Below are 15,083 nucleotides of genomic sequence, written 5' to 3' on the forward strand. Positions count from 1 at the left end.
ATTTTTGATTGTCACAACTCGGGATGCTACTGGTATCTACTGGTAGAGGCCAGGGATGCTGCTAAGCATCTCACAATGCACATAACAAGTCCCACAACAAAGGATTTTCTAGTCCCAAATGTCAAGACTGTGGAAATTGAGAAACCTTGGTATAAGGGATAAATCAAAGATGGGCAAGGCTGCCATAAGAGATCAACTGATAAGTTTAAACAAGAAGAGCTACAGTGGGGATAAAGAGGAATTCAAGAAAGCCTCTCCAGTATAGAAGAGGTTCTAGATTCTCTCCCTGGACTTCTGCAGTTTGAGGTATCTCTGAGAACCTCCTGAGGAGTCTGAACTGAACGGTTAGAGAAGGAGGAAGTAGGTCATAGAGTCTCTGCCTGACATTTGCTGAGCACAGAGAGGCTAAGTTCTTGTCTGTGATCAAACACTTGACTGGCAAGATTTAAGCCCACGAATGTCTATAGAGTCTTTTTGTCACCTTCTTGCTTCTATTAATTTTCAGAAGACTTAAAGCCTTTAAGAAGAGAAAAATTATACATTCAGGCAAATAAATTTGCTAATTGTTCTTCATTCTTCATATGCCGAGTATGAGCATGTACATAGATATTGCATCAACTTGGAGAAATGCGAACATGTTGGACTAACTTTCCTGGTTCTCTGTGATTGATGTGCTCAGAGGATCACAATGATACAAGGAGAAGTATCTTTGGTATTCTGTAGATGTGTTTGAGTATGAGAATAATATACCCCTAAAGTTCTTAAAGACTTTCCTTGTCCCAGAGGCTATGTTTGATGTTTTAGTCTCATTGGGTCCCTCAGGTGTTTATCTGAGAAAGAAGTACATGATGCAAGTGGGCCTGGGGAAGCCAAAATATTAATGTATGCTGAAGTTAGAAAGGCTTATTTCTAGATTATCTCTGATTATAAAATTCCAAGTTCACTGAAAGCTGCAGTTTACTCATTATCTTGGTGTTCCTGTTTCATTAGTGCCCTAAGCATGTGCTTGGTCCGTTTAGGTATGGAGTGAGTGGGGTTGGGGGAAGGGTTATCTTCCCACTTCAGTCCAGCAAATTAATTCATGGAAGACTCACATAATACGAGTCCTGGCCAGAGCAATCGAGCAACAGAAAGAAAGGGCATCCAAACTGGAAAAGAGGAAGTCAAGTTATCTCTCGTTACAGACAATATGATCTTATACCTAGAGAAACCTCAAGACTCCACCAAAAAACTTAGATCTGATAAATTCACTGAAGTTGTAGGATACAAAAATTAGTAGCATTTCTATAAACTAATAATGGACTAGCTGAGAAAGAAATCAAGAAGGCATTCTTATTTAAAATAGGTGCCAAAAATACCTGGAAATGAATTTAACCAAGGAGGTGAAAGACCTGTACAAGGAAAACTACAAAACAATGATGAAAGAAATTGAAGAGGCCACACACAAATGGAAAGATATCTCATGCTCGTGGATAGAAAGGAATAATACTGCTAAAATGACCATACTGCCCAAAGCAATCCCTATTAAAATACCAATGTCATTTTTCACAACAATAGTAAAAGCCATCCTAAAGCTCATGTGAAACCCAAAAAAAACCTGAATGGCTAAAGTAATCCTTAACAAAAAGAACAAAGCTGGAGGCATCACATTAACTTCAAAATATAGTATAAGGTTATACTACCAGCACAGTTATTGGTATAAAAGACACATAGACCAATGGAAACGAATAGAAAACCCAGAAAAAAATTCACATATTTACAGCCAACTGATTTTTGACAAAGGTGCCAAGAACATAAACTGGGGAAAGGACACTCCTCAATAAATGGTGCTGGGAGAATTGGATATCCATATGGCAAAAGAATGAAACTGCACCCCTATTTCTTACCATATACAAAAATCAACTTGAAGAACAAAGACTTAAATGTAAGACCCAAAACTATAAAACCACTAAAAGAAAACAAAGAACAAACAGTCCAGGACATTGGTCTAGGCAAACATTTTATGGCTAAGACTTCAAAAGCACAACAAAAATAAATGAGACTATATTAAACTATAAAGCTTCTACACAACAAATCAACAGAGTAAAGAGACAACAGGGAGTATAAGAAAATATTAATATCTATAAACTATTCATCCAACAAGGGACTAATATCCAGAATATACAAGGAACTCGAATAACACTAAAAAAAAATCCCATTAGAAAGTAGACAAAGGACATGAATAGACATTTCTCAAAAAGATGACATACAAATTGCCAACAGGTATATGAAAAAATGCTCAACATCATTAATCAACAGGGAAATGCAAATCAAAACCACAATGAGATATCATCTTATTCCAGACAAAAACATACTGGAAAGGATTAGGAGAAAAGTGAACTTTTATATACTGTTGATGGGGATGTAAATTAATGCAGCCATTATGGAAAACAGAATGGAGACTCCTCAAAATATTTTTTAAAAACTACTATATGATCCAGAAATGCCACTTCTAGGTATATAGCCAAAGGAAATCAAATCAGTACATTGAAGAGATAGCTGCACTCCCCTGTTCACTGCAGCATTAACAATAGCCAAGATACAAAATTATCTAAGTGTCCGTCAATAATGAGTGGAAAATGTAGTGCGTGTATATATGCGAATACAGTGCACACACACAAAATGGATATTCCACCTTAAGAAAATCCAGTCCTTTCTGACAACATGTATGGAACTGGATGTTATTATGTTAAATGAAATAAGCCAGGCACAGAAAAACAAATATCGCATGTTCTCACTCATGTGGGATCAAAAAAGTTGATGTAATGGAGGTAGACGGTAGAATGATAGACACCAAAGCTTGGGAAGGGTGGCAGGGTTTGGGGAGAGAAAGAGAGGTTGGTTAACGGGTAGTAACATACAGTTAGATAGGAGGAGTAAGTTCTGATGTTCTATAGCAGAGTAGGCTGAATATAGTTAACAACAATGTTGTGTATATTTCAAAACAGCTAGAAGAGAGGACTTGAAGTGTTCCCAACACATAGAAATGATAAATACTTGAGGTGATGGATATCCCAAATACTTGATCATCACGCAGTCTATGCATATAACATATCACATGTACCCTGTATATACGTACAAATATTATGTATCAATAAAATGTTTTACAAAGACTTCCAGAATATTAGCTACATACTAGCTTGGTAGGACTATAATAATGAGTATGGCAGTTTTAATGATGAACCAAAGATTACTTTTTCTGTTGTATTACATAATCGAGTCAACAAGTATTAGGAATGGTTAATTTATAAACATGATGCTAATTTCCTGATTTTTTAATATCCTGAAAATGTCTTGTTTTTAAATTTCAGGCAGCAATTCGTAAAGAATTAAATGAGTACAAAAGTAATGAAATGGAGGTACATGCATCAAGCAAGCACTTGACAAGGTCAGATTTGTTTGTATGAATTTCATGGTACTTATCTTTATTTTTGAAACACATACCGCCCCGCTGCCACAAACCATGTATCTGGCTATACAAATTCAGCATTTTTCCAGAGAACTGTATTGAACAAACAGAATGTACTTCAATTAAGAAGACTGCCTGCTCCCATTATTTCCTTTAGGACTTGGTGAAAGGTGATATGTATGGTAACAATATTGGTTTATTTAAGTAGTTAATGCATATTTAACAAAAATAAGCCTCAAGGCAATGAAAGTAATTTTTCTGTGTATTTAATTCCCCTCTAATATTCAGAATTCCTCCAATTTATAGAACTCAGCTATTTACACTTATAAAATGCTGTGAAATTAGTCACTCCCCACCCTCACATTTACTTTTTCCTATCTTAAATTATTAGTCACATCTTTAACACAGCCAGTGTTCTCCTAAAGCTGAGTATTTGTTTCCTCAGCAAATATTTGAGTAAGTGCTGAGAATGCAATAGTGAATATGATAAAGGAGGCTCCCATCTTCATGGAGTTTATGTTCCATTGGGAATATACTGGCTGATTCTTCCATAATCAAGACTTTTCCCATTAAGATGAATATATTCTCTGTCTATGCTACTATATGCAAGGGATGACACTGGGCTTCTCGGTGATGACAAAGTTGGGGAAAGATTTAACTCTTTACTTATTGAACTGAATATTCTTTCAGTATTTTCCCCCACTTCTTTTCTATGGCCATGACCAGTAGTAATTATGTGAAGTCCTCAGATATCTCTGATTCTAAAGCAGATGACTGTGATGCATGCTTTGTTCTCTCTCCTTTTATCTGAAGATGCTCATGCTCAAGGCCCACATACAAAGAGAAAGGAAATCCTGCATGTAGATACTGCCTTAAACTAAAATAGTTTTAGTTTTCTGTTTGTTACAAAGTGGCCACTGCAATTGTTATCTGAAAGATTTACTCTGTAAGATTAATATGGCTATAGAATAGAAACTAAGTAAATGGAATTCCATCTTAACCCATGGTTTTGGGGTGAATGTATCGAGGAGGAAGGGAAAGTTGGATGAATAGGAGAAAATTATGCAAATAGTTTGTTTTTTAAGGTTACCTCCCATGACTAACATACTTTTGGGGAGGAATAGGTCATATGAATGTTTAGGAAAGACAGTTCCAGTAAATAATGAACAATTTTAAACAGAATGACTACATATTCTTTATATCGTAATCTCAATTTTGTACGTTTTCTGATTATACATTAAAATGTTTAGTAAAGATGTTTATTGTCCTAAGTTGATAACTTTCTAAAATAATGACTCTAATACTTGAACATAAGGAAATAATTTTAAGATCTTTATACCACATTTTAACAATTCATATGAATTTAAGAGTCAGAACAGTATTTTTAGTTATGAGATTTTAAGTGTTTTAAAATTACTATGAACATATTACTCTATAAAAAGTCATAACTCTACTATAATTTCCAATAATTTATTAACAAATTCATTATTTCTACTGATTTTTTTTTTTTTTTTTTTTTTGAAGCGGAGTCTCGCTCTGTCGCCCGGACTGGAGTGCAGTGGCCGGATCTCAGCTCACTGCAAGCTCCGCCTCCCGGGTTTACGCCATTCTCCTGCCTCAGCCTCCCCAGTAGCTGGGACTACAGGCGCCCGCCACCTCGCCCGGCTAGTTTTTGTATTTTTAGTAGAGACGGGGTTTCACTGTGTTAGCCAGGATGGTCTCGATCTCCTGACCTCGTGATCCGCCCGTCTCGGCCTCCCAAAGTGCTGGGATTACAGGCTTGAGCCACCGCGCCCGGCCTATTTCTACTGATTTAACAAAGCCCTGGCCTTTCTGTGTACTTCAAGGGCTTACCTCGCTGTTTTAAAACTAAGTTCTAGGTAGTCCTAAGAATTCAGCATAAAATAGGGGCCTCAGAGTAGGGAGCCCTCTGAGACTTTACCCTATTTTAACTAGACTAGCTCCATCCTCATGTTTTACATATGGGACTTCTGAGAAGCTTTTTAATAGCAGCAAATTTAACCTTGTAGCAAATAGCAGCAAAAACTTTGTAGAAGGTTTTTGGCTATTTTAACTGCTAGAAATGTATAACCTTAAATTCTTTGTCTTTTTTATAATATCTAGATTCCACAGGCCATAGAGATTTTCTTCTGAGAAGAATTTGTGTTTAATTTTTTGATACCAACACTGAACATTCATCAGGGAACTTTCCTGAAGTTCAGCTCAAGACTACCTGCTGTGTTTGTGAGAAGAGCAGGATCACACACACAGGTGCAATCTTGACCACACTTACCTGCAAGAGGAGTAACCAGAGGACACACTTCCTTCCTTCTTTGGTGTCTGAGGAGTGTGAACTGTTGGGGTCAGTTAAGACCCAACATAACTCTATCAGAAGAAAACTGTTGTTTGCCTTTCAACCTTGTTTTACAGTTCTGCAGTGTAATGGAGGACGGGCAACGTGCATGTGCAGGCTCACCACTCCCAGGCCTCTGACATGAGGGACATGTGACAATGTCATTCAGTATTATGTTTAAAAGACATTTTTATCCTGATCATTATTAATTTGAAAACTCTAAGTTCATGTTATACAAAATGATTTACTGTATTATACTTTTCCTTTTTTATATAATGTCTAACAAAAAATACAGCTGCAACATTTTGATTCCTGTTAATTTTGTTCTTTAATTAAATGACTACTTATTGCAGGAAATTAACCCAGGCTTTACATTTTCTTGGGGTTGGGATGAGTGGTACTTTAGAACAGGGATCTGTGAAACAAGTCAATTCTTACTTTTGAGCCATCAGAATCCAAACACATGAATGAGAATTCCAGCTTTTTATGTGTTTGGTAAATTGTTTATATATGTGGTTTGTGCCTTAGAAAATCAAAATGAGTGCATTTAATCAAGAAATAAGCAATAATTTGTTGAAAAACTATCCAAATGAAAAGTATCCTCTTTAAGAATATTTTTAAGCTCACCTCTGCAAACGTTGTTAGACAAAGTTTTAGATGAAGGAGAGATTATAAAGAAAGAAAATTTACCCCAGCACAAAGGGGGAAACAAACAATAAAATGTTCCCTGAAAAATATTTTTAATTGGCTTTCAAATAAGTGTCCTTACAGAGATGAGCCTTCCCTCCTGGTATACTGGTGAGGCAGGAAGCACAGTAACTTGGAGCATGACTTTCAGAGCTTGCAGAACTTGTGCACAAATCCAAGCTCTGTGCTATTCAGCAAGTTACTTATTTTCTCTATAGGATGGTCGTATCTCTCGCACACAACATTGCTGTAGTATCTAAATAAGAGAAAGTAACTAACTAAAGTGCTGACACAGTGCTGAGGACATTCTGGGAATCCAATAAATGTTAGCTACTGATGACAGGGTTATCAGATAGCAGCTGGAGCAACTGAGTGTCCTCCATGACTTCTTGCCACACATGCTACCTCATTGACTTCCACTATCTTTCCTTTTCTACTTAAGACTGCTACTGGGTCAGATGCCCACAGAAACTACTGAGTCTTTATGTTAGCACTTTGTCCAAAGTGACTTATGATCAGTCCTAGAGACTAACAAAACACACTATTCATTGAATTATAGTTTTTTTTTTAAAATAAATTGTTACGGTAGAAAAATTCTAGCTCTACCTCTTAGTTGCTCTGTAACCTTCTGTGAATCAGTTGACTTCTCTGAGCCTCAATTTCTTCATTTGTGAAATGTATCTAAATCCTTTCTAATTAGAAGTCAGTTAAATTTAAAGGATTTAAGATGTATATATAATATATATATACACACACACACACAATTTTATGTTGTTCATAACCCATTATTTGTAGCCAACCAATTACCAAAAACTTTACCTTTTTTCTATTTTAAGCAACATATTAGAAGCTCTCTGTATTTAATATTCAATTTAAAATATTAATGGGAGCCCAAATTATGTAAAACTAAGATTTCAATTTCCCTCACATAGAAATATTAATATACTTACTAAGAAACAAAGAAAAGGAAAAGGTGCTACTGTTTAGAAACCACCTTGGCCCCCACTGCACCCCAACCGGGACAACAGAGCAAGACCCTGTCTCAAAAAATATAAAAATAAAGACTTTGAAATCATATCACCTAAGTAATTTTCTGACAATTGAAATGGTGGTGGGGGTGGAGGGCCGGGGGGGGGGAAGAACCTAACACATCAAGATATCCACCTTGTGGAAAGATATGGTAATTACAGGCCTACATTTTATTATACATTGGAAGTAAAGTCAAAGTTTTTAGCTATGTATCTAGTACTTCAACAAACTCAGGCTCTGAAATGCAAAATCCTAGCTGTACTATTAAAACTGCCATTACTATCTGCTTCCAATACCCATTTGTCTAGTTTTTTCCAGAGACCTTTTTCTCCATTTTTCATATGAAAACATCTCAGAAGATATTTGTAAGCAAATGAACATATGAAACTGAATATATGAAAAATATTTTCAAACAGATTTCTATAAATCCCTTTTGCTTATTTATCTGCAAATTTATTTACAGTGATGATACTAGGAACATACTACTAGTTCATATTCAAAAAATGTTTGTTAGAATGAACAACAGAAAGTACTGGTTAGCAGTTCCATAGTTCTATGAAAATAGAGGAGTATTTTTAAAGTAATAAAAATTTAAAAAACCTTTTCAAAGTTTTTATTCTCAACTGTAAATCTTAAAGATATAAATGGGAAAATTCTAAAAATTCAGTTTTCTTAATAAGCAATGGGAGGAAAGAAATCTGGATATATAGTATATATGGCAATAATTTAATGTTTCAAGTTGCAAACATGTTATATATGTGTATTATTCCTTTCTAAATGCAGTTTATTATCCCTTCTCAAAAATACATATACTGAATATATTACTACAATTCAGGTGTGTTCCCTAAAAGACTGGTCTACACCACCAGTACATTCTCTGCTTTCCAGACAGCCTACTTCTTAATTATAATGGTGACACCTGATGTGGCAGAAAGCACAATCTCCAGAACCACCTATCATCTTGCTTCAGTATTTACATTCCAAGTTAGATTTGTTTGTTGATACTATTTGCTGGTATTTTGCTCAAAATTCTACTTGTTTATTCATAGCATATATGATTCTTCCATACTTTAAGTTTTAATTAGATAAGAAATTTATACACTAACAGTATCTGGTTTAACTGTTAATAGGTGATAACAGAATGGTTAAAGAATCCCAGCAACTGTGAAGCTCCACACTAAGCACTGAGCTCAGAGTTGGCAGAATTTGTCACTGTAGACTACAAATTTCATGTTGAATTAAATGCTATATGAAAACCACCCCATCTATTATTAATTTAAAGGATCTGCTGGCCTTTTAAGTTGGTGTTGGCCATCCATGATACTACGATTTGGTGGCAATGAGATTACTATGTAATGGCTGTAGCTACAGTTTAGTATTTAGGTTTCTGCCTAGCTATACTAATGTAAAATTTCTTCTCTTCCATGTCCTTTTCCATATGTACTTCTGGGACAGTTACCAAACCTTACAGCTCTATTTGGTTGAGGATACGCAGTAAACCTACACCAGGGTGTTAGATTACAATCCAGGTAAGAAATTTAAGTCATTAGCTACAATGATCATTTATTTTTAATACGTTTGAAATAGAAAAATTAATAATTTTAGCTATATTAATTAATATACTCATTAGCCTCTGCTATGCAAAATTGATTTAAATCACTATTTCTGTGAAATAGTAAGATAAACTAAGGAAAAATTTTATAAGAACAGAGTTCTGATCTATAAGATTTCCCTTCTGTGGGTGCTGACGAGTTGATGGGTGCAGCACACCAACATGGCATAAGTATACATATGTAACAAACCTGCACGTTATGCACATGTACCCTAGAACTTAAAGTATAATTAAAAAAAAAAAAAAAAAGATTTCCCTTCTGAACTTGAAGTCTGCAAACTACAGCCCACAGACCAAATCTAGCCAGCCCTGCCCACCCCCCCGCCACTATCCTTTTAGTGGCCAGTAAGCTAAGAATGGTTTTTATATATTTAAATGGTTACAACTGAAATGATTATAATAAGCACCAACATGATACTCTGAAATTTGCCTTCTGGCCCACAAAGCCTACAACATTTTCTGTATAGCCCTTTAGGACAAACTTTGCTAGCTCTTGCTCTGAACTTAAAAAATTTAAATAAACATATAAGAGAACATTTTAGAAATGAATTACATAGAAGTCAAATAGCTAAATTGTTTTTAAATAAGCTTAAACCCTTTTAACTTCAAATCTATTCCAAATTTCAACACTCATTATAAACCCAATTGTCTTTGTATTTGACTTGTACAAAATGTACATCAAACTAGGTAAATAAAGCCTCATCATTATTAAAGCCAAGTGTTTCACTAATGTGACTTCCACTCCTCCAAGTTCCTTTTATTTAAAATTGTTGCTATCACAGTATAAGCTAAAAGTATATTATCTAAAGTTCAAGATGGTACAACATATTGATCTCACTCAACACATCTGTATTCCTAAAATGCTGTTCTCCTGTAGATGTCAATTCAGAATATCTTCATGCACCTTTATTTTAAATAGAAAAACTAAAGCTAACCATTACAAATACATTGTCTTAACAATGAAGTCTATGTATATTTGATTTGCCTATATGATTCCTCTAAGGGTCCAGTGAAATGGAAATCTGTATGATTCTGCATGACTTCAAAAGCACATAGATCCTCATTTTTAAGTAGGGAGTTCATCTCTGTTTTGAGTTGGGTGTTCTGGTGAAAACTGAAAAACCTACTAGACATAGTCTAAAAGAGCTGTAACACCATGGAAGGGTTCATTTATTACTCATTTCTGTATCTAGACCTGAGCTCAGTGCATATCATATAATAGATGTTCAAATGGCTGGTTAATACTTTATCAATTACAATGAAAATGCTGACACCATAAAGGACTTAAAAATTTTAGCAGACACATTAGTTCTCTTTGAACTTAGTAAATTCCTACTTAAAACTGCCATACTCATTAGTTTGTTCATTCACCTTGTTGTAAGCCTACTTTTCCAGACACTCTTTTAAGTTCTGAAAATTGTGACGAATAAGACATACAAGTTTCCTACCCCCACAGAATTTACAGGAGTGGAGTTTGTGGAGGGAAGGCAGAAATAAAGAAATTTCAGATACCAAAAACTGCTATATGATAGACAGAAATAGTAACATTAATTGGATGGTGAGGGAAGTGCTCTCTAAATAATTACCACTTAAATGGACATGTGAAAAACAGCAAGAGTTCCCAGGAAAATGGAATCTCAAAACCAAAGATTTAGAAAAAAGTAAGATTGTTCAAGTAATGCTTGAGGCATACTTAACAAGGGGGAAAGGAATGAAAAATAAGGGGAGAGAGAGACAGAAGTCAGCTCATGTGGGGCCTTCTAGGCCTTGATATAAAGGATGGGTTTTAATAAGTTTTAATAACTAGATGAAATTCAGATTAATAAAATAAGGCATTTAAAGTAGTATAATTCTGTGGTATTTAGTACATTCACAATGTTATGTAACTACCACCTCACCTCTATCTAGTTCCAAAACATTTCATCACAACATAACTTTTAAGCAGTCACTCCCCATTCTTCCTTTCCCTCATCCCCTGGCAACCACTAATCTGCTTTCTTTCCCTGTGGATTTGCCTATTCTGGGCATTTCATATAAATGAAATCCTAAAATATATGACCTTGTGTGTCTCGTTCTTTCACTTAGAATGTTTCTGAGGTTCACCCGCATTGTAGCATGAATATATACTCCTTTCCTTTTGTAGCTGAATACTATTCCACTGGATGGATATATACCACATTGTTTATTCATCATCAGTTGACAGCCATTTGTGGTGTTTCCACCTTTTGACTCTTGTGAATAGTATTGTTGTGAACATTCTCATCCAAGTGTTTGTTCAATCTGTTTTCAATTCTGCTATATTTTAGATATTTGTCCCTGCCCAAATCTCATGTTGAATTGTAATACCCAATGCTGGAGGTGGGGCCTGGTGGGATTTGTCTGGGTCATGGGAGTGGATCCCTCATGGTTTGGTGCTGCCTTCGCAATAGTGAGTTCTCACAAGATCTGGTCATTTAAAACTGTGTGGCACGTGCCCCTGCAACTCACTCTCTCGCTTGCTCCTGCTTTTGCCATGTGACTTGCCTGCTTCCTCTTTACTTTCCACCATGACTGTAAGCTTCCTGAGGCCTCCCTAGAAGCCAAGCAGGTGCCAGCACTTTGCTTCCTGTAAAGCCTGCAGAACTGTGAGCCAATTAAATCTCTCTTATTTATAAATTTCCCAGTCTCAGATATTTCTTTATATCAATGTAAGAATGGACTAATACAGAAAGTTGGTACTGAGGAGTGGGACACTGCTATAAAAGTACCTGAAAATGTGGAAGGTTTGGAACTAGTTAAGAGATTAGAAGAGTGAGCAGGGCTCAGAAAAAGAAAGATAAGGGAAAGCTTACAGCTTCTTAGAGACTGGTTAAGTGGTTGCTACCACAATGCTGATAGTGAGATGGACAGTGAAGTCTCGGCTGAAGAGGTCTCAGATGGAAATGAGGAACTTACAAGGAACTGGAGCAGAGGTCACACATGTTATGCCTTAGCGAAGAACTTGGATGCATTCTGTTCTTGCCCTAGCGATCTGTGGAAGTTTGGGCTTGAGAATGATGACCTAAGGTATCTGGTCGAAGAAATTTCTAAGCAGCAAAGTGTTCAAGAAATGACGTGGCTGCTTCTAACAGCCTATGCTCCCGTATGGGAACAAATAAATGACTCAACATTGGAAATTATATTTAAACAGAAAATGGAGAGTAAAAGTTTTGAAAATTCGCAGCCTGGCTGTGTGGCAGAGAAAGAAAAAGCTATTTTGGAAGAGGAATTCAAGCAGGCTGTGGAGCAACCACTTACTAGAGATACTGGCATAACTAAAAGGGAACCAAGTGCTACTATCAAGACAATGGGGAAAAGGCCTCAAAGGCATTTCAGAGAACTTTCATTGCAGCCCCTACCACCAGGGGCCCAGAGGCCTAGGACGGAAGAATGGTGTGTGGGCCAGGCCCAGGACCTACTGTCCTGTGCAGCCTCAGGACACTGCTCCTTACATCCCTGCCTCCTGCTCCAGCCTCAGCTCAAAGGGCCCCAGATACTGCTTATGCCACCACTCTGGAGAGCACAAGTCACCACAAACCTTGGTGGTTTCCACATGGTGTTAAGCGTACAGGTACACAGAGTGCAAGAGTGAATGAGGCTTGGTACCCTCCATCTAGATTTCAGAAGATGTATGAGAAGTGGGACATGGAGTTTAAGAATTATTTTAGAGCTTTAAGATTTAATGACTACCCTGCTGGGTTTGGGACTTGCATGGTGCCTGTTGCCCCTTTCTTTTGGCTGATTTCTCCCTTTTGGAATGGGAATATTTACCCAATGCCTATACTCTCATTGTATCTTGGAAGTAAATAACTTGCCTTTGATGTTACAGGCTCATGGGTGGAAGGGATTTGTTTGCTTTGTCTCAGATGAGACTTTGAACCTGGTACTTTTGAGTTGATGCTGGAATGAATTAAGACTTTGGGCGACTCTTGGGAAGGCATGGTTGTATATTACAACGTGAGACAGATATGAGATTTGGGAGGGGCCAGAGGTAGAATGATATAGTTTGAATATTTGATCCCACCAAATCTCATGTTGAATTATCATCCCCAATGTGGGAGGTAGGGCCTGGTGGGAGGTGTTTGGGTGGTAGGGGCTGATCCCTCATTGCTTGATGCGTCTTCAAAATAGTAAGTGAGCTCTCATGAGATCTGGTCATTTAAAAGTGTGAGGCACCTCCTCCTCTCTCCTTGTCTCTCTTCTCTTGCTTTCACCATATAACATGCCTACTTCCGCCTGCTTCCTCTTCACTTTCCCCCATAAGCTCTGTGAGGCCTCCCTTGAAAGTAAGTAGATGTCAGCACCATGCTTCCCATAAAGCCTGCAGAACTACAAGCCAATTAAGCATCTATTATGTATAAATTATGCTGTATCAGGTATTTTACAGAAATGCAAAAGCAGACTAATAGAAATTCATTTCAGCATATACCTAATAGAATTGCTGGGTCATATGGTAACTCTTATGTTTAACTTTTTGAGGAACCACCAAACTGTTTTCCACTGTGGCTGCATTCTTTTACATTGCCCTAGAAATGTCCAAGAGTTCCAATTTCTCCACATCCTCACCAACATTGTTTTTTTTTTTTTTGATTCTAGGTATCCAAGTGGGGACAAAGTGGCATTTCATTATGGTATTGATTTACATTCCCTAATGACTAATCATGCTGAATATCTTTCTATGTGCTTACTGGCCATTTGTAGATCTTCTCTGAAGAAATGCTTATTCAAGTCCTTTGGCCATTTGTATTTGGGTTGTGTTTTATTGTTTGGTTGTAACACTTCTTTAGATATTTTGAATACTAGACTCTCAAAGATATTTGCAAATATTTTCTCCCATTCTGTAGGGTGTCTTTCCACTGTTTGGGAGTGTCCTTTGATGCACAAAAGTTTCGAATTGTGCTACAGTCCAATTTATCTAATGTTTCTTCCATTGCGTATATCTATCATATTTAAGAATGCACTGCAAGATCCAAGGTCATCAAGATTGACTCCTGCATTTTTTCCTGAGTTTCAGAGTTTTAGTTCTTACATTTAGGTCTCTAATCCATTAATTTTGTATATGATATGAAGTAAGGTTCCATCCTCATTATATTGCATGTGTTTATCCAGTTGTCCCAGAACAATTTAAGAAACTATACTTTCCCCCATGGAATGGTCTTACACCCCTGATGAAACTCAGGTGACCATAGATGGGTGGATTTATTTCTAGACATACAATTACATTCTGTTGGTCTATATGTCTATCATTATGCTAGTACCACATGATTTCGATAATGTAGGTTTGTCATAAATTTTGAATTTGGGAAGTATGAGTTCTCCAACTTTATTCATTAAATTTTTTTGGTTATGCTGTGTCTCTTCCATTTTCATATGATTTTTAGGGTTAGCTTTTCCATTTCTGCAAGAAGGCCATTAGGATTTTGATATGGATTGTATTAAATCTGTAGTCTACTTCAGGGAGTATTGCCATTTTAACATATCAAATCTTCCAATCCGTGACCATGGATTACCTTTCCACTATTTAGGCCATCTTTAATTTCTTGCAACCATGTTTGTAGTTTTCAGTCTTATACCTCCCTTGGTTAAATTTATTCCTAAGAATTTTAATCTTTTTGATGCTACTGTAAAGGACATTGCTTTCTTCATTTCACTTTTGTATTGTTAATTTCTATTACATAGAAATATAACTGATTTTTCTGTTGATATTGTATCTTGCAACTTTGCTGAATTTATATTAGCTTCTAATGATTTTCTTGATTCTGTAGGATTTCTTATACATAAGATCAAATCACCTGTGAGAAGAAATAGTTTTGTTTCTCCCATTCCCACTTGGATATCTTTTTCTTTTTCTTGCATAATTTCTAGATCTAGCTAGAACTTCTAGTACAATATTGAATATAAGCAGTGAAAGCAGGCATCCCTGTCTTTTTCCTGGT

General features: G+C 36.3%; 1 protein-coding gene and 1 non-coding gene across 5 annotated transcripts in view; one reads left to right on the forward strand and one right to left on the reverse strand.

Annotated features, from left to right (window-relative positions):
- The window catches only part of PHACTR3 (phosphatase and actin regulator 3), a 278,305-nt gene extending 272,143 nt beyond the window's left edge, over positions 1-6,162 (forward strand). For all 4 annotated transcript variants that reach the window (XM_033186939.1, XM_033186938.1, XM_033186941.1 and 1 more), the window contains 2 exons: positions 3,351-3,427; positions 5,573-6,162. In XM_033186939.1, coding sequence (XP_033042830.1) covers positions 3,351-3,427; positions 5,573-5,588 — 93 coding nt within the window. In that variant the 3' untranslated portion in view covers positions 5,589-6,162. The remainder of the gene's footprint in view (positions 1-3,350; positions 3,428-5,572) is intronic.
- Positions 6,163-10,224: 4,062 nt separating this feature from the next.
- On the reverse strand, positions 10,225-10,286 carry LOC117069146. The gene has a single exon (XR_004431396.1). It is a non-coding gene; the product is annotated as a U7 small nuclear RNA (small nuclear RNA).
- Between the last annotated feature and the right edge of the window lie 4,797 nt (positions 10,287-15,083).

The sequence above is a fragment of the Trachypithecus francoisi genome, unplaced genomic scaffold (assembly GCF_009764315.1).
Source record: "Trachypithecus francoisi isolate TF-2019V2 unplaced genomic scaffold, Tfra_2.0 Lachesis_group21, whole genome shotgun sequence".
Taxonomy (NCBI): Eukaryota; Metazoa; Chordata; class Mammalia; order Primates; family Cercopithecidae; genus Trachypithecus; species Trachypithecus francoisi.